This window comes from Gymnoscopelus microlampas (genome assembly GCF_963454915.1).
Source record: "Gymnoscopelus microlampas genome assembly, chromosome: 6".
Lineage (NCBI taxonomy): Eukaryota > Metazoa > Chordata > Actinopteri > Myctophiformes > Myctophidae > Gymnoscopelus > Gymnoscopelus microlampas.
In genome coordinates this window covers 43,497,905-43,523,367 of record NC_139943.1, presented here as the reverse complement: position 1 = coordinate 43,523,367, position 25,463 = coordinate 43,497,905, and the positions used below count along the sequence as shown (strand labels likewise).

The 25,463-nt window shown below is 46.9% G+C and overlaps 1 protein-coding gene across 1 annotated transcript; it reads right to left on the bottom strand.

Annotated features, from left to right (window-relative positions):
- Window positions 1-1,887: 1,887 nt before the first annotated feature.
- tle3a (TLE family member 3, transcriptional corepressor a) lies at window positions 1,888-24,162 on the bottom strand. Its single transcript, XM_084060369.1, is given in 21 exon segments — window positions 1,888-3,332; window positions 3,814-3,890; window positions 4,134-4,284; window positions 4,434-4,581; window positions 5,155-5,402; window positions 5,624-5,873; window positions 6,000-6,073; window positions 6,194-6,366; window positions 6,472-6,604; window positions 7,079-7,231; window positions 7,752-7,802; window positions 7,911-8,033; window positions 10,313-10,387; window positions 10,389-10,607; window positions 15,126-15,230; window positions 15,510-15,572; window positions 20,308-20,352; window positions 21,823-21,886; window positions 22,118-22,218; window positions 23,134-23,324; window positions 23,771-24,162. Coding segments are annotated over 20 exon segments (2,385 nt in total). The 5' UTR covers window positions 23,158-23,324; window positions 23,771-24,162; the 3' UTR covers window positions 1,888-3,224.
- Window positions 24,163-25,463: the final 1,301 nt, after the last annotated feature.

Below are 25,463 nucleotides of genomic sequence, written 5' to 3'. Positions count from 1 at the left end.
AGAGAGAGAGAGAGAGAGAGAGAGAGAGCGTGTGTGCATGCGAGAGAAAGAGAAAGGGAGAGGAAAAACTCGTTTCCATGGCAACCTCCTCCCTTAACCCGCACCACCCCACTCCTCCCCTCCCCTCCGGAGGAGAGCCCTGGTGGTCTTTGTGTAATGCGATTCCACTAGAATGCACTGTGGATTAGAGCAGCACTGCCTTCAGGCCCTAGGCAGGGCAACAGTAAAGACATTATTACCCAGATCAAACGCTGTAATCACTCGGCACTGGGGGCTTTCACATCCATTGCAGATAAAACCCAGCACTGGCAATGCTCAGGTGATTAGGGGATTATTATTCTGCATTTCAGCATGGTGCCAGTCCCTTTGCTGTGAAAAAAAAGAAGAAAAAAAGGCCCTGATTCTCCATTTGATGGATGGGGGAGTGAAACACAGTATACCAGCCAAAATGAACCAGCCAGACTTCTGGTGGACTGAGATCAATGCCTGGCAGCTAAAACTAAGAAAGCCTATTCAGTCAGGGGGGTGGATGTGCTCACCCCTACATTTTGGCATTATGGAACCCCTGATCCTCTGTAATGTCTTTTGAGTCTTGCTCAAGCAGTCTAAGCAGAATTAGAGGACGGGTTAGGTTCTTATGTTCAGAGCTGCTGTAAAACACTTAGGCCACTCTAGCATCTTATGCTGGCGCTGTGGCCACCCCTAAATAGAGCCAGGGCAGCGCCAGGCTTTTCACATGAGAACCTGCTGAAAGCTCTCCACTGAGAGGTGGATGAGCGGAAGGCGAGACAATGACCCCTCAGTGTTCAGCGACAGACCCCGAGAGCCACAACCTTTCATCTCCAGATATTCCAGTGTTTGATTAAGTGAAGAGGAAAAAAATTCAGGCTCGAGCAAGGAGCTCGGCCTTACAAACGGTCTCAGGAAGTGCACACTTCAGGGATGTGGGAAAAGAAAGACTATAGCCTGTAACAAATGAGCCCGTGAGAGCGGAGCACCGTGGTTGGCTCCACGCTGAAAGCATCCGGCCTTGCTTTTATAATCCAACAACAACATCTCTGAAGTGGTGGCCCGGGCCGTGTGAGGGGCTCGCAGCTTCAGGGACAGAGTCCTAAGAGCCTCAGACTTTGGAGTGGAGGGACAGGGCCATTCATCTCAACCCACCCAAAAGCACTCAACTGCCAAAAGACCACTCAAGAGGGCTGGAGAGCAAAGGGTTTGCGTCACGCACCTGAAGTGGCACAGCATACAGCCCCGGCGTATTGTATCACTGTTCAACTTCAATATGACCACACAACATACAGACAGAATAAAAGCAGTAACAGAATCAACCACAAGTGCACAGGGCTGCCGCCCACTGATCCAAGTTCATACGTCAAATATTAATGGGATGCTCCGTAATTTCATAGGAAAAGCCATTGCTAGCTGTGTCCCCATACTACTCCAAGCATAAAGAAGCACTTCCTCCTGAATTCCTTCCTGGGTCCTCACAGGGAAGTCATCAACTCCTATCTGGACGTATTTGCATCCATTTACCGTTGTAGTTCCATTTAATGTACATCTGTACGGAGAGCATGAGGAGTGCGAGGCAGAGCCCTCCCCGGTTGCCGTTTTCAGAAGAGCAAAGTAAGGATGAACACATTAATGCAGTTGACAACCCTCCCCCCCTCACACAAACATGGCTTGCCCTTACAGTCATTACAGGCACACAGCTAAAACCCCACAGCTTTGTTTCCACATGTCCCATCCCTCACTCTGAGAAGAGAACACGCCAAATTTAATCTGTCAGTCTACAGCCAAAATGTCAGCCTTTCCAAGCCACATGGTGCAGCAGTACACCTGTGCTGCACCACAGAAATTCAGTCAAAAAGAGGGTTTCTTTTTTAATATAAAAACAGTTTATTGAAATATCAACAACTGTACAATCCTTGGTGACGATGACATGTGTTTTGCTACATGGTCTGAAGTGTGTTGGAGCAGAGTCCATTTCAGTCTATGACAGCAGAGAACAGTGATCGGATATCAATGTAAGTACGGAAGAAAATTAGAGCATACCCAAACACATAGAATGTGGTCATGACTTTGACTGCCACCAGTGTGAGTAACCGTGAAAAAGCCTTTGCATATCAGTCACAGATAGTCAAAAGAGAAGGGCAATGATTAACTCTTACAGATCGATGGCTAACGGTGAACACTTTTGTTGCGGAGCATACACATATTCATAATCCTTAAGAGCCAACAGTGATAGAAACCGAGGCGCCATCTGCTTGTCCACCAAGTCCAAACCCACCCCCCTCCAGATGAGCTGCCATTTGATCCATCTTTGCTGTCATTAAAAGCAGCCAATGTTCTGGGATAAACCCTGCATTTCAGAGACGAATTAAAAAGGTCATATTTTAGGGGAGGGAAAGAGGCTCTGGCGGCTGTGATTCCTCTCCCTTCCCTCGTACTCCCATGTAGTCAGAGGAAATGGACATCTCGCAGAATGCTCCACTGCTAAAATCCCAAACGGAGAAATTGTGTTCTAGCAAATTGTGAAGGAGGAGAAAAAGCCATTTTCAGGGAGAGAAGGGGGGGAAATTGCCTCCGAATTAGATTTCCGAAAAGGTCATCCTGGACAACGAACATGAAAAAAGGCAGAGGGGGAAAAAAACTGAAATAGAATATCCTCTTACAAAGTCCTAATCTAATTTCCATTCCCCAGTGGGGACAGAAAATCAAGGAGAACAAGAAAGAACCATCACAAGCGTAACTGGACACCAAAATATAAATCTATAAAAGGCCTTTTATTACTCCATTATGTACACTTTACACAGGACCTCCAGGGAGAAGCTCCAGAGTGAAGCGCCGCTTCTACTTGCGTCACGGAACCTTCATCTCCACGTAAAAAAAAAAAAAAGGAAATATCCGACAAAACAGGAAAAAAAAAACAGCAAGACAATATTTTCTTCTCTGAGTGTGTGGAAAACCACACTCACTGTACAAGTGTCATACAGTTGTATGAATGACGGTTGAGGGCGGAACCGGAGGAACGCGGCACCCATAGACACAACGGTACCGACATGCGGTACAGTCTGGCGCAGCCCATTCCAGTTCAGCCCCAAACTGCGAAAATCCAGCCGGGTGGGTAACATCCATGCTGTCGTTGTGTGAGGAAGGGTAGATGAAGCTCCGTCGTGTTCCTGAGCATCGAGCATGCTCCCGAGTTCAACGACCAGTGAGTCCTAATAGATCACTTCATACACGGTGGCCTTCTTGTCACCGGAGCCCGTCACAATATACTTGTCATCCGCGGAGATGTCACAGCTCAGGACGGACGAGGATTCCTTGGACTGTTTTAAAAAAAGAGAGAGACAAACATATGTTATGTAAGGCTGGCTGGGGACAGAGTGCAGAAAAGGAAAGGCACAGTTACAGGCTACGGTATATATACAGCACATCTTTTTATGGTAAAGGGCAACATTACGGTCACATGACCTTCCTCAGGAATGGCTAGGGAAGAGACTGTAGTTTTTATGAGAAAAAGAAAAACGACAGTTCAGTCCTGGTGGCAGGCAGCGTGATGAACTACATTTGAGGTTAAGTGGCGCAGAACAGCTGACTACAGGGCTAGATGAGATTCTAATGACATCAAATTCTGGCCCAGTGCCCCTCAGGAAAAAAAGAGAGTTCTTTGTCAGGTCAATATTTCAGGTTCGGTTTTCACTGATAGGAGAGCCCTGTCAGACAGCGGTCGCCGTGTCCTTCCTCTCAGAGAGACTAGCTGTGCATACGTTTGGACCGGCTGCAGACGAAGCGTATTGATCTGCATACCTGGAATATGCTGGCGCCATAAGGAGTCCTCCAAGCATTCAACAGATTGTCCTTCCCAGTGCTTACGAACCATTTACCTGCGGAGCAAAAGAGCAATAGAATCAGTCTACCTTGAATGAGGCAGCAATGGAAATAGAAAAAAGGCCCTTCAAATAATGACCTTGCCAAGACACACAAAGCAAGCACTCAGGTTATAAAAAGGGCACTGCAGTATTACCGTCAAATCAGCTATAAAAGGGCTATGGTACCCTCGCTGTATAGTAAAGTCAGCGATTTGTGTGTATTTGTGTGCGTGTGTATATGTGTGTGTGAAATCATACCGCAGTAGGCGAACTTGAGGGAGAGGACACAGCTTTCGTGCAAGTGGAGCTGATATTTGTCAGGCTTAGTGTGGTGGAGCACCTCCACGTTGCTGCTCTCCATGCCCACAGCCAACCACTCACCAGTCGGGCAGTAGCCCAGAGAGAAGATCTGTGAAAGGGTAACACGTAAGTGACTGCATGACTTGAATCCAGTTCAAACTGGCATCGACAGTTGAGTATGCATAGGGCATTTTTGTTTTCAATTAATTAATTTGTTCAATCATACATTTAGGTTCATTCTATGGTAGCGGGTTGTACCTGTGAGGTGAAGTCATGCTGCTGCAGCTGTCGACCCTCTCTCAGATCCCAGGAGCGGACGGTGTTGTCAAGACCGCCCGTCCACAGTTTGGTGCCGTCGTGGGAGATATCAATGCAGCTCGCGCCATCCGTATGGCCCTGGAATTGCCTGCAATACAGATTATAAGAAAGAGCTGTAAACATTCCTGAAGCGAACATCCCTGGTTCTGTCAGGACAACTCATGAAGGATAAGATATTTTTATTGAATATAAAATGAGAAATATATTTATTATGGTTTGGCAATGAATTGGATCTGCTTTTAGGTACTCTGATAGTGATAAATCTCCCAACCACAGGGGCTCCGAATCCCCCGTAAATAAACAGCAGATCGAAAATGACAGTTGGTAGCTGGGGTGGTGGAGGGTGAGCAGCAATTCTTTAGCAAGACAGCAGTGGTGAGAGCAGCAGCATCAGCATCAGCATGAGCAGCAGCAAAAGCAAGCAGGAATGAGTAGTGCAAACCTCCAGTTAAATAGAGCGGTCTGAGAATGAGTGTGTGATTGGATGAGTGGATGTGAACGTGGAGCTGAGGCAAAGCTGAGTTCCCTGACAGAACTTGCTCTGCGCATGTCTGTGCCAAGCGTGACGCTCATAAAATTGGTGGACTTAATCGAACCGCTGAGGCAATTCTTGCTGTGGGGCCAAAAGTCACAAAGTGTGCCCAGGGCGCTGCTATCTCACCTAACAAGAGTCTGGTTGTGGAGGTCCCATACGGCAATGTTTCCGTCACTGCAGCACGAGAAGCAGACCTTGGCGTCGGGGCTGATGGCCAGGGCGTAGCAGGCTGGGGCAGAGGAGGTGAGCTCGGCCTTGATGCGGGGCGTCTGCGAGGCCAGGTCCCAGATGGTCAGTGTGCTGGCCTCACCTCCCACAATCAATGTGCGGCCATCGGGTAGCAGCTTACATGAACGAATGTAGTTATCCCTGTTCTGTTGTGCGCACACACACAAACACACACAAATGCAGGACAGAGCAAATCAATACACAAGTACAGAGCAACAGGAGGTTTACAAACTAGATAGGAACTAGTCAGTTAATAGGGATGTGGTGGGAAGGTTGGAGGCGGCAGAGACAGTGTTCTGCCACTGTAATGAACCAATCAATAGCAAGCGATGAGTGAGAGGGGTGGGTGTGTGGTGGAGGTCCTCACCAGGCAGTCCAGCTGGGACACAGGGCTCTTGCTTCCTGGTTGGCTGATGTCCCAGATCTTCACACAGCCCTTGCCACCCGTGTACACATGGCGCGTGGGGTTGCTGATGGTGACAGCGCACACCACCTCGCCGTGGCTCAGTGTGTTGATCTGCCGGGCATGGCGGGGAATGCCGGGCCCGATCAGCGCATCGGGAGGAAAGGGCACGGGCTGCATCTGACCGTCTGCACTCACGTGGAAGGAGTAGGCTCTGGAACGTTTAGTAGAGCTTGCATTGGCATTTTTGATCATCATTACTACTAATAGATAGACTTGCAGAGGAGTGCAGTAGGAGAAAAAGAATGCAGTAGGAGAGTGTCCTTCTGAGTTTACTCACGGCTTGCCACCAGAAATGGACGTCAGGCTGGTTGGGAGACCCGGAGCTCTCATATGGGTGTGAGGGTCAAACCCCTGAAGGTGAGGAGACAGAAGCTGTTGAACAACTGAAAATTGTTGGTGAATTCTGATCACAAAGTTGTACTTCTAGTAAAGCTACTATAACCACAGATGTGATCATTACATTACCATTACCATTGGAGAGCGTCCATAGGCTGCAGCAGCTGCAGCACTCATCTGAGGGGAGATGTGCAGGCCAGCATACACACCAGGACTGGTCAGGCCTCCATTCATCTCATGGTGGCCCATCATGGCAAACGGAGTAGGGTATGAGCCTGCGATGGACAGAGGGGTACGCAGAGCTGGGGCTGCTGCAGAAAAAGTGGGACAGAAAGTAGGTTTATATCAGAATGGAACACAGGAGGAAAGGAGCAAATGCTTCATGAGACCAATGGAAGGAAAGTGGAACTAACCCAGAGCCTCCATGCCTGGTGGCTTGCCCAGGATGGGCCTTAGCCCGGGAGTGGAGCTGGTGCCAGGGGTCGGGGCATCGTTGCGGGGCGTGGGGGTGTTGGACTTGAGGCCTGGTGTGGAGGATTTGTCATTCTGTTGAGGGAAGAGAGAGAGAATGCGGGCATGTTCACAATCTCTGAGAGCAGACAGTGCGCAGACTGACAATGTGAGAGCAAACTGAACCTAATCCAATCTAATTCTGACAACCCCTATAGTCCTGCCAAGCTATAAACTGCTATTTATTCCAAAACCTATTACAACCACAATGACGATGGGGGTCGTTTTTATCCCTTCACTGCTATGGCTTTAATCTTTCCCTGAGTGAGGGGAGGGGGGTGTGGTGGGGGCGGCGGGAGGATAAAAATCCTGAAATAGTTGAATACATTGAGCTATTACAGAGAAGACCTGACTGATCCCTATGCAGGACAACATTATCCCTGACATTTAGTCATGCACTTAAAGCACCGACAACCACTCGTAATCCACTGCATAGACGGCCTAGATTTATTTGCACATATCCCTCCCTCTCTCTCACTGTCCCAGTGTCTCTCTCTCTCAGTGTCTTACGTGACTGAGCTCCTTGGCCTTGGAGGACGGAGTGCTGCCAGACGAGGCGACAGATGCAGGGCTGTTGGGCGTGTCCTTCTTAGGAGGGCGGGGCTTGTCGATGCCATTTTCAGGTGGGGAGTGTGCAGGGCTCGCCCGTGGGGTGGCGGGGTCCTGGATGAAACACAAAAACACGATTGTTGTTTTTACGGTGAACAAAAATAGGTGTAAGAGCAAAGTGCAGTAGAATATATAAAACAATATAGTCTAATAATAATGAATTAATGGTAAACCAATACATTTTCTGAGACTTATGTAACTTGAAACTCCCTATAGGTAAAAGTCAATGTATCTTCATGTATTCCTTTTGCACCAGCAAATTTAGCAAAACCACGCCCCGTTGCTGTCATTTTAACATCACTTGACAGCAAGGCAGGCATGCCAACAGCTAGTTGAGCGAGTGCCCGCACAGAGCAGATGGCCTCGTGCGTTGTCTGAGTTGGTGGTGAGTTGGTGGTGGATGGAATAGGTTATCACCGGTTTCCAATTTGCACATAGTAATTGACAATGACATGTGTGTAGGCTAGCTAATGTTAGCAGGATAGCTAGCTAGTTACATAATAATGTAAACAGACTGGCTGTAGCCAATGAAAGTGATGGGGATACATTTTGCTGGTGCTGTATGCATGCTCACCTCATTTGACACGTCCACAACCAGGTCATCACTTTTCTCTCCATCACTGTCCTGTAAGGCAAGCAGGAAAATAAATAAATAAAATGAGCTAATCAACCAGGATCCTAAATCTTCATAATCAAATGTTGGTTGTTGTTGGGGGAGTGCACAGTGACGTACATATCTGCTCATGCTGTCCTTCTCCTCCACTTTGCGTTTCTTAGAGTCGAGACTATAGTCGGACGAGCTGCGGTGTTTCTCACTGGCCGTGCGCAGGCTGTCTGACGGGGATATGGAGTTATTCTGCAAATAAAAAAGGAATAAAGTATAAACAAACACAGGCTTCATTGCCAGGTCTTCATTCACAGACAGTAAAAGCAGAGCAGTGCTCATTCACTAATGCACATTCACAGAGACCACTGCCAATCCAAGCACTAAAATAAATGTCTCATTCACAACCACTGTGGATGCGACAGACTCTTAAAAAAGGCAGCTGGAAGGCCAGTTCCACATAGTACCATGACACCAGCCAAAGCCCCGTCTCTCACACACACAAGCCTGTCCCTGGCCACGGTGACAGAAAGGGCCGTTATCTGCACTAAAGGGGGGGCTTGTTTTCCAAGCCGGGCTCCCTCCTCCTCCACATAACCGGACAACAAACAGGCTCACAGGGACATGAGCAGTGTGTTGAGGCCTGAACAGAGGCCCTTTTCTCTGGAGTCAGCCAGGCTGAGCGTGAGAGAGGAGGGAGGGAGAGACACAGACAGACAGACAGAAAGAGAGACGAGGGGGGGAGTGAGTGAGTGAGTGTGTGTGTGTGTGTGTGTGTGTGTGTGTGTGTGTGTGTGTGTGTGTGTGTGTGTGTGTGTGTGTGTGTGTGTGTGTGTGTGTGTGTGTGTGTGTGTGTGTGTGTGTGTGTGTGTGTGTGTGTGTGTGTGTGTGTGTGTGTGTGTGTGTGTGTGTGTGTGTGTGCGTGCGCGTGTGTGGTGGGCATTGATTGCCGCGGTGCCTGGGCACCATGTCAGTTCCACTCGGCTTTTAACGGCAGGCTTTGAGCGCTGAGATAAAGAAAGGGGGGGGGGGGGTGAGATCTATATCCTGCCAGTGGGCACAACAGCGTGGGACTGACTGGTGCTTCAGCTTCTTTACGGAGCCTTGCCCACACAGGCTGGGACAGCTCACTCCAAAAAACGCCAATAGAACGGGGAGGAACTAGGCAGGTGTCCAGCGGGCCTTCACAGGAGCTCGCGATTGGCCTGCAAATGGCTTGCAAACCGCCAAGCTTTCCACGATTCCCTCCCTGTCCCTTCTACTGAGGGCCGAGGGGAGCGACATGGGCTAAGTCAGCGGCAGCCCCGGAGAGGAGAACAAAAGGCCGATGGACTAGCAGTCTGGGCAAAGGGCCACCGTCTGCATAATGGCTGACCTTTAAAGAGATGCTTAGCGTGACTCATTAACCAAAGTCACCACTCTGCTATCAGATGACCTAGGACAAGAGCACAGCAACAAAACAGGGCCTGCTAATCGCCCCAGGAGTTCCATTCCTTCAGACATGACTGCACCCATTCAGACAGCCTGGGCCGGCAGAAATACAATCTCACAGGCCCATCACAAGCCATCAGACATTGCAGACATTCAAATAAAATGCTCTAGCAGTTCCGGGCCAGGCAGGGTGAAGGAAAAGGGTATATAAAAAAAGAAGAAAAAAATCGCAATTTGTGTTTATAAATATTCATCAAGAAGAGGGCAGAGGGAGAGAGAGAAAGAGACAGGGAGGAAGAAAGAGATACACAGACAGAGAGAGAGAGAGAGAGAGAGATTGGTAATGGACTGGTAAACAGGGAGTTGAAGGATCAAAGAAATCCTTTAAGAGGGGTCCAAGTCTTCCTTTAATTGTGATGAAATTACAGTGCTAATTTCTCCGGCACGATACGCGTCACCCCCCGCACCCCCAACCCATCTGGATTAAAATGCACAGGGGCTTATTAATACAGATCATTACTCATCCCTCATTACAGATGCGACAACACACACACACACACACACACACACACACACACACACACACACAGTGTATCATGTCCTCGTTCAAAGCAAAGTTATGGACACTCACCGTGCTCTCTTCAGTCACAGGAATCATGATGGTTGAGTTCAAGGGAGATGACGAAGAGATCCAACAAAGAGAAAAGAGTCAGTCACAGTGAAATCCTTATCCATCTGTAACACCCTACAAATGTAACCAAGTGGACCAATTTGGTTACATTTGTACACTCTCAGGGTTAAATTAACATAAGGGACTTTACTGTGCAGTTAGTGTATTGCAACAGATGCTGGTGGCTGAAGTTAGAGATTTGGCTGGAAGGCACAAAGGTCCTCTTATCAGTGTGATGAGGACCTGTTGAATAGCTTGTGCTGTCGTGGACTGAGAATGTACCAGCTCATTACCCAGACAGAATGTGAGCAGACAGGATGCACTCCTCACCTTCCTAGGGGCCCCAAGGAAGTCACACACTACACTAAATTAGTCCTTTCGCCATTTTTATGCCCTTTTAGCTACAGTGCTAACGTTAGAAACATGCCACCATACCACTTCCTCCAGGGTAAACTGATAAAGCTGCTGATGTCTCTTTAAGATACATTACAGAAATACGACGGTAGGTATATGTACTCACCTCTGTGTTCAAGATCGTGGTGGTTCTTCTCATCCTTGACAGGGAGGTGGGCCTGGCTTCCCAGGGCCCCCAGCGCCAGCAGGCCCGAACCGGAGCCCGTCACGGGTGGGATGCCGGGGGGTTGCAGGCCCGAGGGATGCGGGGGCAGCTGGACGGGAGGCCCGTGGGCCGCGTGCGAGAGGTGCTGTGCCTGGAGTTGCTGCTGCTGCACACAGATAGGGTGAGAGACAGATGGCAAGTGGGTCGGAGGGAAAAGGCAAAGACACACCACACACTGAACATGATTGCTGCTCAGTTGCTTTTGCGCAGGCTGGGTCAGATATTAGTACAATCACACACGCCTATTACTGTTAGGATCAGGGATCAATCCTTTTTTTCAACAAAGAGGGCAGGGTCACGTAAGCACCTCCCCCCACCAGACCTGTGCTGAGGAAAGCAGAAGTTGTGACTAATGTTTGACTCTCAACAAATCTGATACATGAGATGTGGGTGTGAGGGGGAGGGGGGGGAAGATGGCTACAGTGCACAGCAGAGTTAGTCCACGCTGGGGCGCGACACACAATGAAGGCAATATTCGTTGCAGCGAATTAATGATGACACAAGTTAAGGTCTCAGCCAGCCATGCAACTAAAATCCAGATGAATCAGAGTTCTATTCATCATTCCATTCAGTGTAAACTAGCACATTTCACAGAGCAGCAACACAGCCCCTCCTCACTAAGTCCTCTTTCTAAGCTGTCACGACTCTGGGTCACCCCTCTTACGGAAGGAGAGAGTCCCCCAGCAATGGAGCAATATGTCAGTCTGTAGTCTAAACTACCTGCTTTTTTAAACACTTCAAAACACAGCCTGCCTTTATTTACTCCTCTCACATTCACATCGCGGGATTAACAACGCATGAGTCATCCACACGCCCAAACTTTGAGATCGACCGAACAGCAAGTGCAGCAGCTGTCTCACTGTGTGTGTGTGTGTGTGTGTGTGTGTGTGTGTGTGTGTGTGTGTGTGTGTGTGTGTGTGTGTGTGTGTGTGTGTGTGTGTGTACGTGTGTACGTGTCTGGAAGCCTCCAGCAGCAAAGACCAGGGGTCCCATGCTGGCACTCAGTCAAGCCTCCAATATTGCCATCAATATTTGAAAGGCACAGGGAAATGGAAGGGAGTTAAAAGGCACTCAGAATGGACATAAGCAGTTTAAAGCATGGTTAAATAATACTTAGCCAAGTCACCAATAAAGACTTTGACAATTTATTACCAGTCTACAAGCCCAGCTGAATAATTCAGGTGCTGCAATGGCATGCACCGCCCCTCTTTCTTTTACAAAGCTCAATCAGTGACCATCATACTATAAATGCACAAAATCTCTGTCTGTGTGTCTGTAGTTCACTTATCACGTAAACGTCTCGGACCGACTTCAAACTCTGCGCACGTGTGACCAACAACCGAGAGAATGCGGTGCTCGGCCCTGAGTCGGTCGGATAGGCAGTTATCCAGACACGCTGATCAGACCGCTACGCCCATATATAGGCATATATTAAAATCCGGTTGTCCAGAAACTCTGATCCGACCGCTATGCCCATATAAAGGCATAGCGATATATGGGCCCGACCAACCTCAAACTCGGTGTGCCCATCACAGAGGACCCGAGGGACTGATGAGTTAAATCGGAAGTCGGCCGGATCAGTCGATCTCCAGAAACCACAAATCCCCATATATGGAGTACCCTTATGTTATGACATCATGTCTCTCATCACAGAGAAACAGACAAAGATCCCCATATGGGCATGAAAGGGAGGGACACAGACAGACAGACGGGTACAACGGGTTCTCTGACAACGGGTATTGCATAACCACATGGGGGGGGGCATTCCCAACTTGCATTGTTCCCGACTTGCATCGTTCCCGAGCAGACTGGTGCCTGTTATGGTAATTTACAGAATATTAGGTACATCTTAATGGCTTGGGATGTGGTCAAGGTACAGTACACTATGATGTGCCCATCACATGGTATGAACAGCCTGGACACTCATTTGTTTAAGCACGAGTGCAGCTATTATGAGGGTACATATTACTTCAATATGTCCATAAAAATCATATCTGGAGGGGTGTTTTAATTGCTTATGTCCTTACTTATTATCTACACAGCAGGTGGTGAGGAATGGCTTGCAAAATGGCAGTTACAGGTCACTGGGGATGTGGACTTGCAACCTTGCCCCCTACTCCACAGAAGGGCTGTCAATCCAATTAGAAAATGTGCATGGGAGACAGGAAAGGAGAAAGGGAGAGGGAGAGAGAGAGAGCAGGTGAGATAGAAAGAGAGAGTGTGTGTGTGTGTGTGTGTGTGTGTGTGTGTGTGTGTGTGTGTGTGTGTGTGTGTGTGTGTGTGTGTGTGTGTGTGTGTGTGTGTGTGTGTGTGTGTGTGTGTGTGTGTGTGTGTGTGGGAAAGAGTTATGATATTATGTCCATGAGGGAAATTAAGGAGCCAGTTCATTGGCAGGGGAGAGTCATCCTTGCTCATTGTGCTTAATGAGGCACTGATGGCTAATATGCATGGCTGATCAGCCAGAGCCCTCATTAGAGGGCCATAAATGAAGACAATAATAAATAAAGAACGGAGGCTGCCCTATTCACTCTAATTTAATATTCCTAGATAAAGACCAACTATTTTTGCTCCCGTTTTCCCCTTGCAGTGAATATATGTACCTACAGAGCCAGTTTGAAGCTCAAAAATGTAAGCGCACAAGCAAAACGGGCCCAATTCCATTCTCTTAAGCATAGCAAATAAACAACACAATCAACATACTTGTGGCACTGGCAACTAGGCAGGACTAATGTCATGCAACATGCACAAGCCCCTCAAGCTCCTTGTCTGTGGGCAAACACACCAATTCCATAAACTTCAGCATGGCACACACAGACATCTCAGGATGCCACTGACCATGAGAGCTGGGTAGGCAGCTTGCTGCTGCTGAGGGAGGAAGGAGGACAGAGGCTGGTCAGGGATGAACACTATTATTAACTTGGTGTAAAAGTCCTACGTATGTTTGGTGTATCCTCTGTTTTATATCATCTGTCCTGGAGGCAGCATCCAGGAGGGTGAGGAAATGTGCTTAGCTGAACTTTGCTTTTTTAAAGGGGAGTTTTTTTTAATCAAGCAGAGTTTGCTACCAGTCAGCAGGTTCATCTCGGACACCAGCAGCTTGTCCTAGATGCATCCTATTAATGGCCTTCAGGCCCATCAATAACACATGCGGCTGGCTCCTGGTTGCTGCCCCTGTCTGTCTGCTTGCCTGGCACGCGCTCTTTCACCCCACCTTGCCTTACAATATGCATGAGGCTCTTGGCGTGCCTGCACTGCTGCTTCTCTCAATGAATAACTAATAAGAGAGGTATTCGTAAACATTGCTACATTTCCACCCTCACAGACATGTACGTGCAAGATGACCTGTGCATGAGTGAGAGGAGGCCCAGTGGCTTTGCCCTGGTGAAATGCCACATTGAAGCAATGTTATGTAAATCATGTATGGATTACTACAATATTTCAACATTTTCTAAAACTTCTGCAAGCATGTGAGTGTCCAGATAGCAAGAGCTTAAGTGAGCATGGAGCCTAATCCAAAGCTAGAGCAATGATAGTACAGAAATAATCATAATGATCGTACAATCAAACCTTATAATTAGCCACAGCTCAAATTGCTTTCCTTAACACTACTATGTCTAGTCTTTTAGGAGTAATAATGGATGTGCTTCAGTCCACCAAACAAACAAAAAAGACAAAAAACAAAACAAATAGCTCTCCATCACCTGGAGACACCTACTCAGAGAAATTCCAGGGAGCAATTATCCTGGAATGAAAGGTCACCAAGGGGGCATTAATTGAATTCCGATATGTGCCTCCAGTCATCCAGCCAGCCATCCGGGCAGGGCCTCTTGTGCATGTTAAAGACCCTGACTCCACTAATAAGATCACTGATAGTGTGAGCTCTTGGATTGGGAGGTGAAACCAATCAGTTGTGTGGTAGGAGGACAGGCCTGCTGCTGTTGATCAATGAGGAGCAGATGGTCAGGCCAGAGTCGTGATGAAAACCATACATTATAGCGCTGCGTTGCTGCGGCCAGCAGACTGCGGACCCGGGCTGTGATGGCTGACTGCTGTGCTTTGTGTGTTGCGCTGTCTCGGTCTAGCTTAGCAGTGCTGGCACTTGTGTTGTGCTCAGCCCCTCAGACTTTTAATTCCCACAGCTATCCAGGTCAGCAGTGAGGGATGAGCCTCCTCGTTAAAACCTTAGCCAATTAAAGCAATACAGGCTGGCGAGGCAGGATCTCAAGAGCTCCCAGGCTCACATTTATAAACACACAACAAGGCAGTGAAGACACCACTGAGACCCAGTATGGAACAACAGGCCGACTCTCTGGCCGACCCACTCATTGTGTATACGGCTCAGATTCATTACTCAGAAACAAAATATTCGATTGGAACAGAACAATATTAAAGAAATTAGATAAAAGAATCAATGGCAGAGGCAAATCTGCACTTTATTGCTTCACTGGGTTCGACTTACGTTGACCGCACTCGGTACTCTAAACAGTTTGTTCTACTTGGCGCAACGAGGCGGTATGGGAGATTAGGATAGAAGAGGAATATTTATGAGCCAGTGATTGTACATACGTGCAGGTTTGCCTCTAGCCCCAAGGTCAAATAAAGGAATAAAAGAAGGAATACACACGGTGAGAGGCAGATTGGGAAGTCCACGTACCCCGATGATGGCATTCAGCTCAGTCATAGTCACCTGCTTTGCCCGCTCCACTGCCTGAGCCACCTGCTGTTGGTGCTGGGGAAAAAAGGGCATGCTTAATACGACGTGCCAGCATTGACCAACCATAGTTTCACACATTGTTAACCATACATTTACTATTCACAGCTTTGATGCCATTATATATAAGAGGCATGAGTCACACACAATTATTTTGAAGTGTCTAACCTTCCATGTTTTTAAAAGCTGTAACTTTAGAGCATAATGTGTGGCTCCTGAATAAAGACCATAACGGCCAATTGCTCTTTTGTACTTACAGTGTTTACAAGGTACAGTAGGCACATAAAAGAAACTCACCTCTTGTGACAGGAAAGGCATAATTTGAGCTAAAATGGCGTTGAGACGTTTGGCGATCTCCGTCTGGAAAAACAAGAGAGTAGCAGACCGTAAATGAGTATGAAACAGTGGCTTCACATAGTCCCTAGCCCCCCCCCCCCCCCCCTCCCTTTAATGTTTACACCGATTAAGTCAATTACTGCGGCAATCAGAACTGCTTGACTCAACATCCTCTAAACAGCATGATATTGACATTTGAAATATTTAAAACATTAGGAGAGCCCAGGGGGATGGAGCACAGCTGTGCTGAGAGTGCACTCCACGCTAAACGGATATGAGCAGGCGGAGTGCGGCTGACTTAAGAGCATCCTCTCGCTTCTCTTCTACTCTGCCCTCTTCCCCTCTATCTAGCACTCTGCTGTCCTGCAGTTAACCTCAGAGATCAACCGCGCCCAGGAAGTAAGCCCTACTGACCACACTTCCCCGTTTATTTACATATGACTCCGGTGCAGACTAATTACACTATGGCTGCCCTATATGGCTCTGATGGTTGAGTAAAGTGTAGAGACCATAATGACCTTTAGTACAACACGTTCACCTCAAAAATCTATGATCAATACCATTAGAACACAACAGCTGGCCACTGAATATTGAGAATGTGGTTTTTCCACAGGCTGGTCTTCCTGAGAGCAATGTGGAGGTTGTTTCTCACTGCAGTCGACTGCTCCTCGACCCCCTCCCCCAGCCCACCCATCCATCCATCCACTCAGCCCGGCCTCCATTCTTTTGCCTGTCTACCCACTACCATGGCAACAGCTGCAGCCCTATCTGGCTAGGATCATTATGCAAATGGCACCTCTGCCTGACCGTAACAGGGTTTAAAATCATATTACGTGCTTGGAGGCAGGTCATTAAATTGAATTTTCAGCCTGTCGATCAGATGAACAGGCCAAATGAATGGTGGATAAAAGGAGCAGTGGGAGAAGGAGGTGTAAAGGAGGGGTGCATGCATGATCCGCCAACCCTCCCCCACCCCTGTAAAACACTGCATGGCGAGGCTCTCCTCTGCCTCCCTTGTCCAGGGAGGGCAGAGCAGACAACAGCAGATTCTGAGGTAGGTGGGGATTTCTGCACTGGGAGAGCAGAGAAAATACCAATGCCAAAGCTACATCATCTATGGAATTTATGAGCTGCAGTTCAACCCAGGGCCACTGCAGAACACAAACATATCAGAGGGATTTTCTCCGATTTTTCATTCGGAGCAACACACACAATGTACTTTGCAGGCTGCCAGCTTTATTTATTACGTATAGCACAAATGCCAGGCTGTTTTGGCAGCAGGACATATTACCTCCGAACACCGCCAGGGAGATTGGAGAGTAATGTTGGGCCGGGCAAGGCCTGCTGACCCAACCTACAATAGCATAGATACTCTGCCCAGCAGGCCAGTGGCATAAACGCTAAGCTCAATTTCTAATTTCAGATGCACAACGGGCAGTAATCTGAATTACACATATGGTCATGTAATAACGTACAATATGCATAAAGCTAGCCCTTTCATTACATACCACACAACCTGATTTAAGAGAACTATAGCGCACCTAAAACAGACATATAAAGCTGAAGAGCTAGACCTCCATACAACCTGGCTGTAATCTACCATATATCTAATAAACACTGATTAAAGAGGTCGGGATATATATAGGTTGCATGGGCATTAGCATTACAGCTATAAAATAAGTGCTTTAGAAAGCTGCTGCGCTTGAATAATCTTTGTTTGTTGAGATGAGCCATGTCAATAGCAGTTGAACATTTGACAGGATTTGTGGAAAGGCTCCGAGCGCATAGTCCATTCCTCTGAAGCTTAGTGTCATGGTGACAGCTGGCTGAGAGGTCAGGAGGTGGACAACCCTAGCGCGACCAAAACAATCGCCTGCTTCTACACCCTCTCACAGTACAAGATGCAAATACATGGAAATAACTAACGACTCAGTGGGCAAACACTGTCAAAATAGATACAGTGCAGAGGCACGTTTTTAGCTCTGTCGGCAGATGGGGGGGGGGGGGGAAAGAAGCACAGAAAGGGGCTGTTGTCGCTTTAAGCAGATGACAGCCTAGCCCTCGAGGGGCCAGCTTTGCGCTCGACTACACAATTACAGGTACTCGGACCTGTCTAGCACCACTTTAAGAGCACTCTCAGGCCAGCCTGTCAGCAGCACGCAGAAAGCTATTTGTCTGTTGCTATCAGCAATGGGAGAATGGAGTGAGACACTGATGAGCATTAAATACACAGCCACAACAACTGGTGGTGTTGGTCACGTGATCTGTGCATAAACATCACTTGACCCAGTCAGTTGGAGAGGGCCTCCAATTTCTACAAGATGACAAGGATTCTCTCTCCCAGTCATGAGAAAATTGTGGCTGTTCTTCCAATACTATCTCATCTAAGGTGAGGCCTGACGGAAGTTTCCGCCAGCCAGATTGTGATGTTGCGCTGGACCTCCAAGCCTTGTTTAAAGTGTGGTGAGTTGAGGCCAAATTGTTAATTGACATCTGAATTTACCTGTATCGATCTGTACCGACTGAGGCCAGGGGCCTCGCCTCTAAATAGGCTGCATGGATCGTTACAGCGATTTACCCTCACTATAATCAACAGGAGGAAGAGGCTCTCAAGTAAATGAATACAACAACCTTCAACGGTTAAACCAGTGCGACAGTGACAACTAAAACAAGCACAATCGTCATGTAATGAAAATGTAATATTCTAAAATACAATTTTAATGTAATAGTATAAATAATATCATGTAATTCTAACTGTGCAGCCCTGACTGCCCTCAACAATTACACAGCTCCACTCCAGCAGGCAGAAACAGATGACTGATGGCTGGAAGGGAGGGCTAGCGACGCTTCCCCAGCCGCTCGTCATCACTACGCTTCTCTTTTGGAAGAACACTGTTAACTCACTCCGTGGGCTGACCAAGTTTGTTTTGGCCTCCCCATATGCCAGATAGTTAGCTCCTTCGCAAATAATTCCTTAAGGCCCCTGAATATAAATCATTCATCTCTCAACACTGCTCCCTGCCCTCCTGTTAACCCCCCCCCCCCACACACACACACACACACACACACACACACACACACACACACACACACACACACGCATTACTTGTATGTATGTGGCCTCAAGTGAGCTCTGTGACTATGTTGGAACAGGTAAAGCCCTGAAACTGTTGGAGGCTTTTTAATGGACACCCAGGCCTCCGACCCCCTCCACCCCAGGGCAGCTCCCGGAAACAAGTGGCAGACATGGAAATTACAGGCTGACAGCACAGGCCAGAAATTAGCTGTATTTTTCTATATAGTGCTGTGCCTGACGGGACAGGATCAGACAGCACTACCACATCGGCCCATCTGTGATGTGCTGCTGTGTACTCTGAAATCCGCATTATGTCTCTGCACAGTAATGAAAAAGGCACCGTTAGGGGGAATGGATTTCCTCACTACAAAATAAATCCCCTGGCAGGAAAATAATATGCCTATGTGCATCCAATAATCCGGCCCAACCCTGCCTGTTAACCACTCCCTATGCCCCCCCCCCCCCCAAACCCCACCCTGCGCACTCTATGCTGGGGGTGGGAGGGGGTAGTAGCATTGTGGGGAGCAATAGGGTCGGGGGCCCACACTGTTTGCTTACAAACACGCTGTTCAGCAGGTTAGGGCCCTGCCGATGAATTATTCAACGTCTTCCATCAGCTCTGTTGAGGCTCCTGATAAAAGTCAGGCGCTAAAATGGATCAGTCGATTAACCTGTTTACACAAAGCAGGGCTTGCCGCCCTTCCCCCCAGCGCTACTCTTCAACTGGCCCTCCCCCCACCCTTCCTCTCCTCTCCTGGTTGGAGATAAGTGCCTGACAGAAGCTATCAGAGAGGCCCCAGGCCTGACAGACATGTGGCAGTGTGACACCCAGCCCAGAGACACTGATGGATCACCCCACCACTCCAATCCACCACGTCCCCAGTGCTGTCATTAACCAGCCCAACCCACTACTGGGGGATGCAGAGGAGGGACAGCCTTTACTGGTTTCAAAACAGCCTGGGAATCTAAGGATTTCCCATTCATGTGTTCCTTACCTCTCCAAGCATGTCAATGCAATTGATCCTCCTAGTGATCAGTGGTGGGGTGACTTAATGGTGAGAAGTGCACGATCAGTCAAGGCCCCAGTACACAGTATATTAAAAAAAAAAAAAGCCTGAGGAAAGGACTTTTGCCTGCCCTGCCCGGAATTAATGTCTGCCATAAAAGAAAAATGTGCCGACCTATCAGCAGTCCTCTCTCTTTTATCATTAAGTCAAAGGCTGGCCTTGCCAAAGTCTGCCTTTAATCTTATCAAAGCGGTTTAACAAATCTTGCCTTTTACACAAATTCCAAAGGGAAGGCAACAGCGGTGGAATACAGTACATGCTAGTGTGAGCATGTGTGTTGCCTCCTTCACACCCTGTGCAGTGACCCCTTCTGTTTACAGCCTACTATCATCAAAGTACATTTCAGCTCTCAGCCCCATGAGTGGCTCCTGTCACACCGTGTCTGCCCCCACACACACACACACACACACACACACACACACACACACACACACACACACACACACACACACACACACACACACACACACACACACACACACACACACACACACACACACACACACACACACACACACACACACACACACACACACACACGCAGACAGACAGACAGTTGAGGCAGTGAACTGAGAAAAAATAAATTGGGCTCAGACAGGATCCCAGTGGTACCTACCTGTTTGTGCATCTCTATGTTCAGCCCATAGGACATCTCGTAATACTAGAAGGGAAAAAAAGAACCTTTTGTTTAGTTAATCATCTTGATGACTCCAAATCAATCAGTCGCTCTCACATGCAAGTGCTTTTCTGTGTAATTACTATTAGCATTGATAAAAACAGCCTTTCATTTGCAACTTGTTGCATAATTATAATAACCTTAATGTAACTTGCTTGCTGGCAATATGGTTACACATAATCAATCTGATTAAATCAATTACAATCCATTAAAGTGTGCTGTCAATTATGTCCCCATTCACACGATTAAAGCGCAAGTTGCTTTAAGCCCAAATTTCATCAGGCAAAACATTGTCAGGAACAGTACAGTGTTCAAAGTCTACTCCGACGTCTTGCAGTGTGGGCACAGGGAAGAAAGGGTTAGATTTATTGATTGACGCCTTAAGCCCCCCACTCCCCCCAGATTGCTGAGATGTCTTGTTTACTCAGCTTAACGCCCGTTGCTCAACGCTCCTGATATTCTCAAGCCAGGTCAGTCTGTCTGGCTGAAATGTAATCCACGGAGCCCACGAGTGGTGGTCAGGGCCGAAATGGCTTTCCAGTCAGCGTCTATTTGATGAGGCCAATGCATTATTCAGTCCATTAGCTTCTTCGAAAATTACCCTCAAACAAGAGAGCCATTCTGTCTGAGATCAGAGCCCTCGCAGCCCTCAACGTAACATGACACCCGAGGGCCCACAGCGCTGGCTGTGGGATACTTCCTACATGTTTACCTAACCTCCTCCCTGTCAGCCTGACATGTTTTTTCCTGTGAAAAGAATGTTTAACTTAAGTCTCAGTGTATTGGTTTAAGTCATCCCCTGCGTGTTTACCTAGGATAAGGAGAATACACTGGCCATAGAAGACACACTGATTGCATCATGTCTGAGACCAAATTTCTGTTCCATGGGCACACCTTGGGTAATCACTAATATTAAAACATATAGGTTAAGAATGCTACCGTACCAAAGAACAGGGGGCTGATATTTTGTAAAGAATAACCGCTTGCTCCGCGTCCTCCATCTTGTGTGCAGTGGTACATTTTCCCACACACTGCTCTGGCCCTCCTCCGTCAGCGCTCACCTAATTTATGGCCGTGCATATGTCTGAGCACTGTGTCTCCTAGGAGAATAATCAGATCAGCACACACAGAGGGCAACGCTGTAGTCATTGACCCTTGGAGATCAGGGGCGCTCCAGAATGGAGCCTCAGCCCACTGCTGCCTCCCTGCTTGCCTGTCTGTCAGAAAAAGGGTTCTTCTGCAGCAACAGCCAGATACACAGAGCCCCCCATCCACGCCCAATCCCCTGGAGGGACTTTCAAACAGGCCCATACCTGACACTCACCTACCCAAACCTCCACACACATACACAGGTAAACAACACAATGGCCCTGTCTCACTCCACCTCTAAACTAGATCTCTTACAAGCCTCACAATTTGGAAACATAATTGCTTCCTATTGTAACATAATCTTACCATGACATAGTGGCGCTGCATCTCCGTCTTCTCATTGGCCAGCTTGTCATACTCCACCTTAAGACTAAAATAGAAGACAAGGTGTCAATTTCCAGGCGTCTTCTGCCCTTCCAATAAATCACTCACTCTTAACCACTTGACTACAGTGTGCTGAGAATGAAAACCGTAGTCTGGTTTTTGCTTTGTTTCCTCCCCCATGTGGAAGTTGACAGCAAATATTTGCCCATAAATCTTCTATAATTGTAGTATCAGCTTAAAATAAAAAACTGCTATTGGTTTCACGTTAAATTATTACCTGTGATACTGGGCTTGCAGGAACTGAAATTCATCTTTGATTCTGTCACAAGACTCTGCTACAGTGAATTTGAAGCCAGGCTGGCCTGGCTGATGGGGAGCCTGAAAGAAGGTTGTATACACTCACATCAGTCCATCAATACAAGAAAGACCACCCCTCCCAATCTGCAGAACGGTGCCTCATGCTCTTGAGGGGACCTCAATTTGTAAATTTGATACACTTTTTTATCATCCCTCTAGGGGAAAACTTACATTTAGACATTACACTATTTTTTAGGCAAACCTCCCCATTGAAGTAAATGAGCCATTACCAGAGCAATAGAGGCAGGAAACTATACTCAAATATTGTTCCAAAAATAATAGTATACATGGCTGAGTATGTAAACAAACATGTCTAAATAAATACTGATAAGCCTCCATGTTACCATAGGCATTATAGCAATAATTGCAACATTATTTCGGGGTGAACAGCAAATGTGTGGTAATTAGGGATGGGACGACATGAAAATTAGCCTACATGTCACGATGATTGTGGCAAAAATAATTGCGATTAAAGATATTATCGGATAATCGAAATATGCTTAAAACTTAAAATGCCACTTTTGTTAACAACCTCCAGCATCCCTATTCTGGGGGGAACACAAAATAGCCGATCAACAAGCTCACAACACATTGCAAGGCGTTGTGAGCTTGTAGATCTGCTATTTTTGGAAGTTGTACTGAATTTGCAGGTCAACAAAAGCTAAGTCATCCTAGTGTATGATGAAGGACAATTTCATGATAACTTAAAATCTGCAATACGATTATTGTGAGTGTTTTTTAATCACGATAATAACGATTATCGTCCCATCCCTGGCAATATAACAAATACAAAAGGCAAACAGAGTTGTAGCAGTTGAAGGTTATACGAAAATGATAGACTGAGGCTTCAACATAGTGGCGTGCCACCACCACCTCTGCAATCTTGTCAAGAGATAAATATAAAGCTGTTATAATTCAGATGAGACAAGGTCTTACCGGATGCCGGCCTTGCGGATACATTTTGAAATGTATCCCTTTGTTTATCTATCCAATGCGCTGCTGGTCCTTCGGCAAAATGGTTGAAATGTGTGTTATTATGGTATCACCGCTTCAACACGCTGAGATCCGTGGTCGTGTGAACTCGTCAAATGTCTCTGGTGCAAAAAAGATCCTTGAAGCGGTTAGATCTATTGGAATAACAAAACAAAAAAGGCTTTTAAGACACACAGTAAGCCTAAGTTACTGTGTTTACATGATCACAGCTAAAGTAGAGGAAAATAATACTACCGATCGGTCGGGGGGGAAACAACAACGCAAAAAAAAGCAGCAGCAGTCAACAGCTTCTTTTCTTTGATGACCTTATTCAGTCAGTCAACACAGAACGACGTCCTCCACAAAAGTGATGCGATCGCAAACTACTGAATTCAATGGCGTTGAAATCATCTCCTGAAAATGTTATACGTCGCTTATGGCGAGAAATATCTTCATTGGCACAATATTTGGTGTGAAAACCCTCTACTTAGCTCTTGATCGCTTTTACAACGCAGGGTTCCCTATCATTCATACTGTTTGGTGGAGCCGCGTCCGCTGTTGTTACAATTCTGAATCAAAACCATTATAGACACATACGTACCCGATCGTAAATCCGGAACGTTTGGGGAACCTTTTTTAAAGAAGGCGGGTAAGAGTAGAGCTACAAATCATGCGTTGAAATGTGTTTAATCCTTCTCGATGTAACGTTACGCACAGCGGTGCATCCTCTCCAGGAGCACCCAGTCTGATCAGTCGAGATGTAGGTCTACTACTCGGAGGAGAAATGTGTGGTGCGGTCCGGGGTCTTCTCGATTAAACTTTCTTCTCAACCACGAACATCCAATGAATGTGGCCAAGTATAATCCCAAAATATGTTTTCCAAAATCTTTCTTCCGATTCGAAGAGGTTTGATTTTTTTTCTCTCCTTCGATCTTCTTTAAAAGCGTAACATGGTACTCCACAATCTCACATTTCCCGTGCTTGTCCAACGGCTCTACCCCGTGTGCCACACACAGGCAGGCAGTCAGTGTTGCCAGGTAATGTGAGAGAAACAAGCAACCAGGTCTAGGAAAACAAGCCCTAAAAGAAGCAACTTGGCCACATGAGCACGTTAAACCCATACATTGGCTATTTGAAAATAGCCGATCTACAAGCTCACAACGCGTTGCGATGTGACGCGCGGTGAGCTTGTAGATCTTCTAGTTTCTACAGGAAAATCTTGAAAAGAGTGACAAATGTGGAATATTTTTCAAACATAAACAACACAAATCTTGTTAACAATATTATATAATATTATATATTATATATATATAATAATAATATTATTATTACTACTACTACTACACTTTAGAAACAAGCCCAACAAACCGCAACCCGCAACTAACCAATATTTACAAGCAACTTCACAGAAAAACAAGCCCAAAAGTCGCTTATAATAAGCAAACATGGCAACACTGGCAGGCAGTAGGGCTGAACCGCCGTTGCACAGCGCCCTATCTGTCCAATCGGATCAGTCCAATCGGATTACTCTGCTCCATCTGCCTATCGGAGGACGACGGCCCCACGTGGGGTTCAGTGATACATGACATCATCTCATGGATTTACAAGGCATCATCCCTCTGATGTGCAACAACAGCACTAATGCGCCGACAACGATTTTTAAAAACCAAAAAGAGCCCACAGTCTCTATATCCGCAGTGTATTAAAACATTGTCTTTTTTTACCCGATAGTTGATATTATACTACGACTGGTGTGATGGGCAGGGGGTTAAACAACCATCCCTAAAATGTTGCATACTGTGGTTTTAGCATAGCTACTACTGTGGGACACTTTATTTATCTGCACCACATTCATTGCGATGAAATGTCAACTGGTATTTCGCTTTAAAATGTTTTAAGCAGCCGCAAAAAAACAACAGGAAGATTCGTGTTAACAGACCCCAAGGACACAATAACGTCCGATCGATCGACGACACCAGACCAAATTGCCTAGGCAACCCGACATAAATTCTTGTTTGCTTAAATTGCACCTGATTTTTCTTTTTCTTTTCTTTATACAGAACACATGTGTCACTACCTATCGACATTGGGACGATAGTGGTGTACTGTAGGGACCGAGATTATTGCTTTTGTCTGATATAGACTGATATGAACATCAGCCATGTCTGAGCAGTACGAGAGCACAACCTATCGCTTGTTTTGAAGGTTCACTCTTTCCCACGTGGGACTTCTCTGTGGCTTTAAGGGTTTCTCAGCCAATGGCAGCGCGGTACACTTACTCGCTGGCTCGCGAT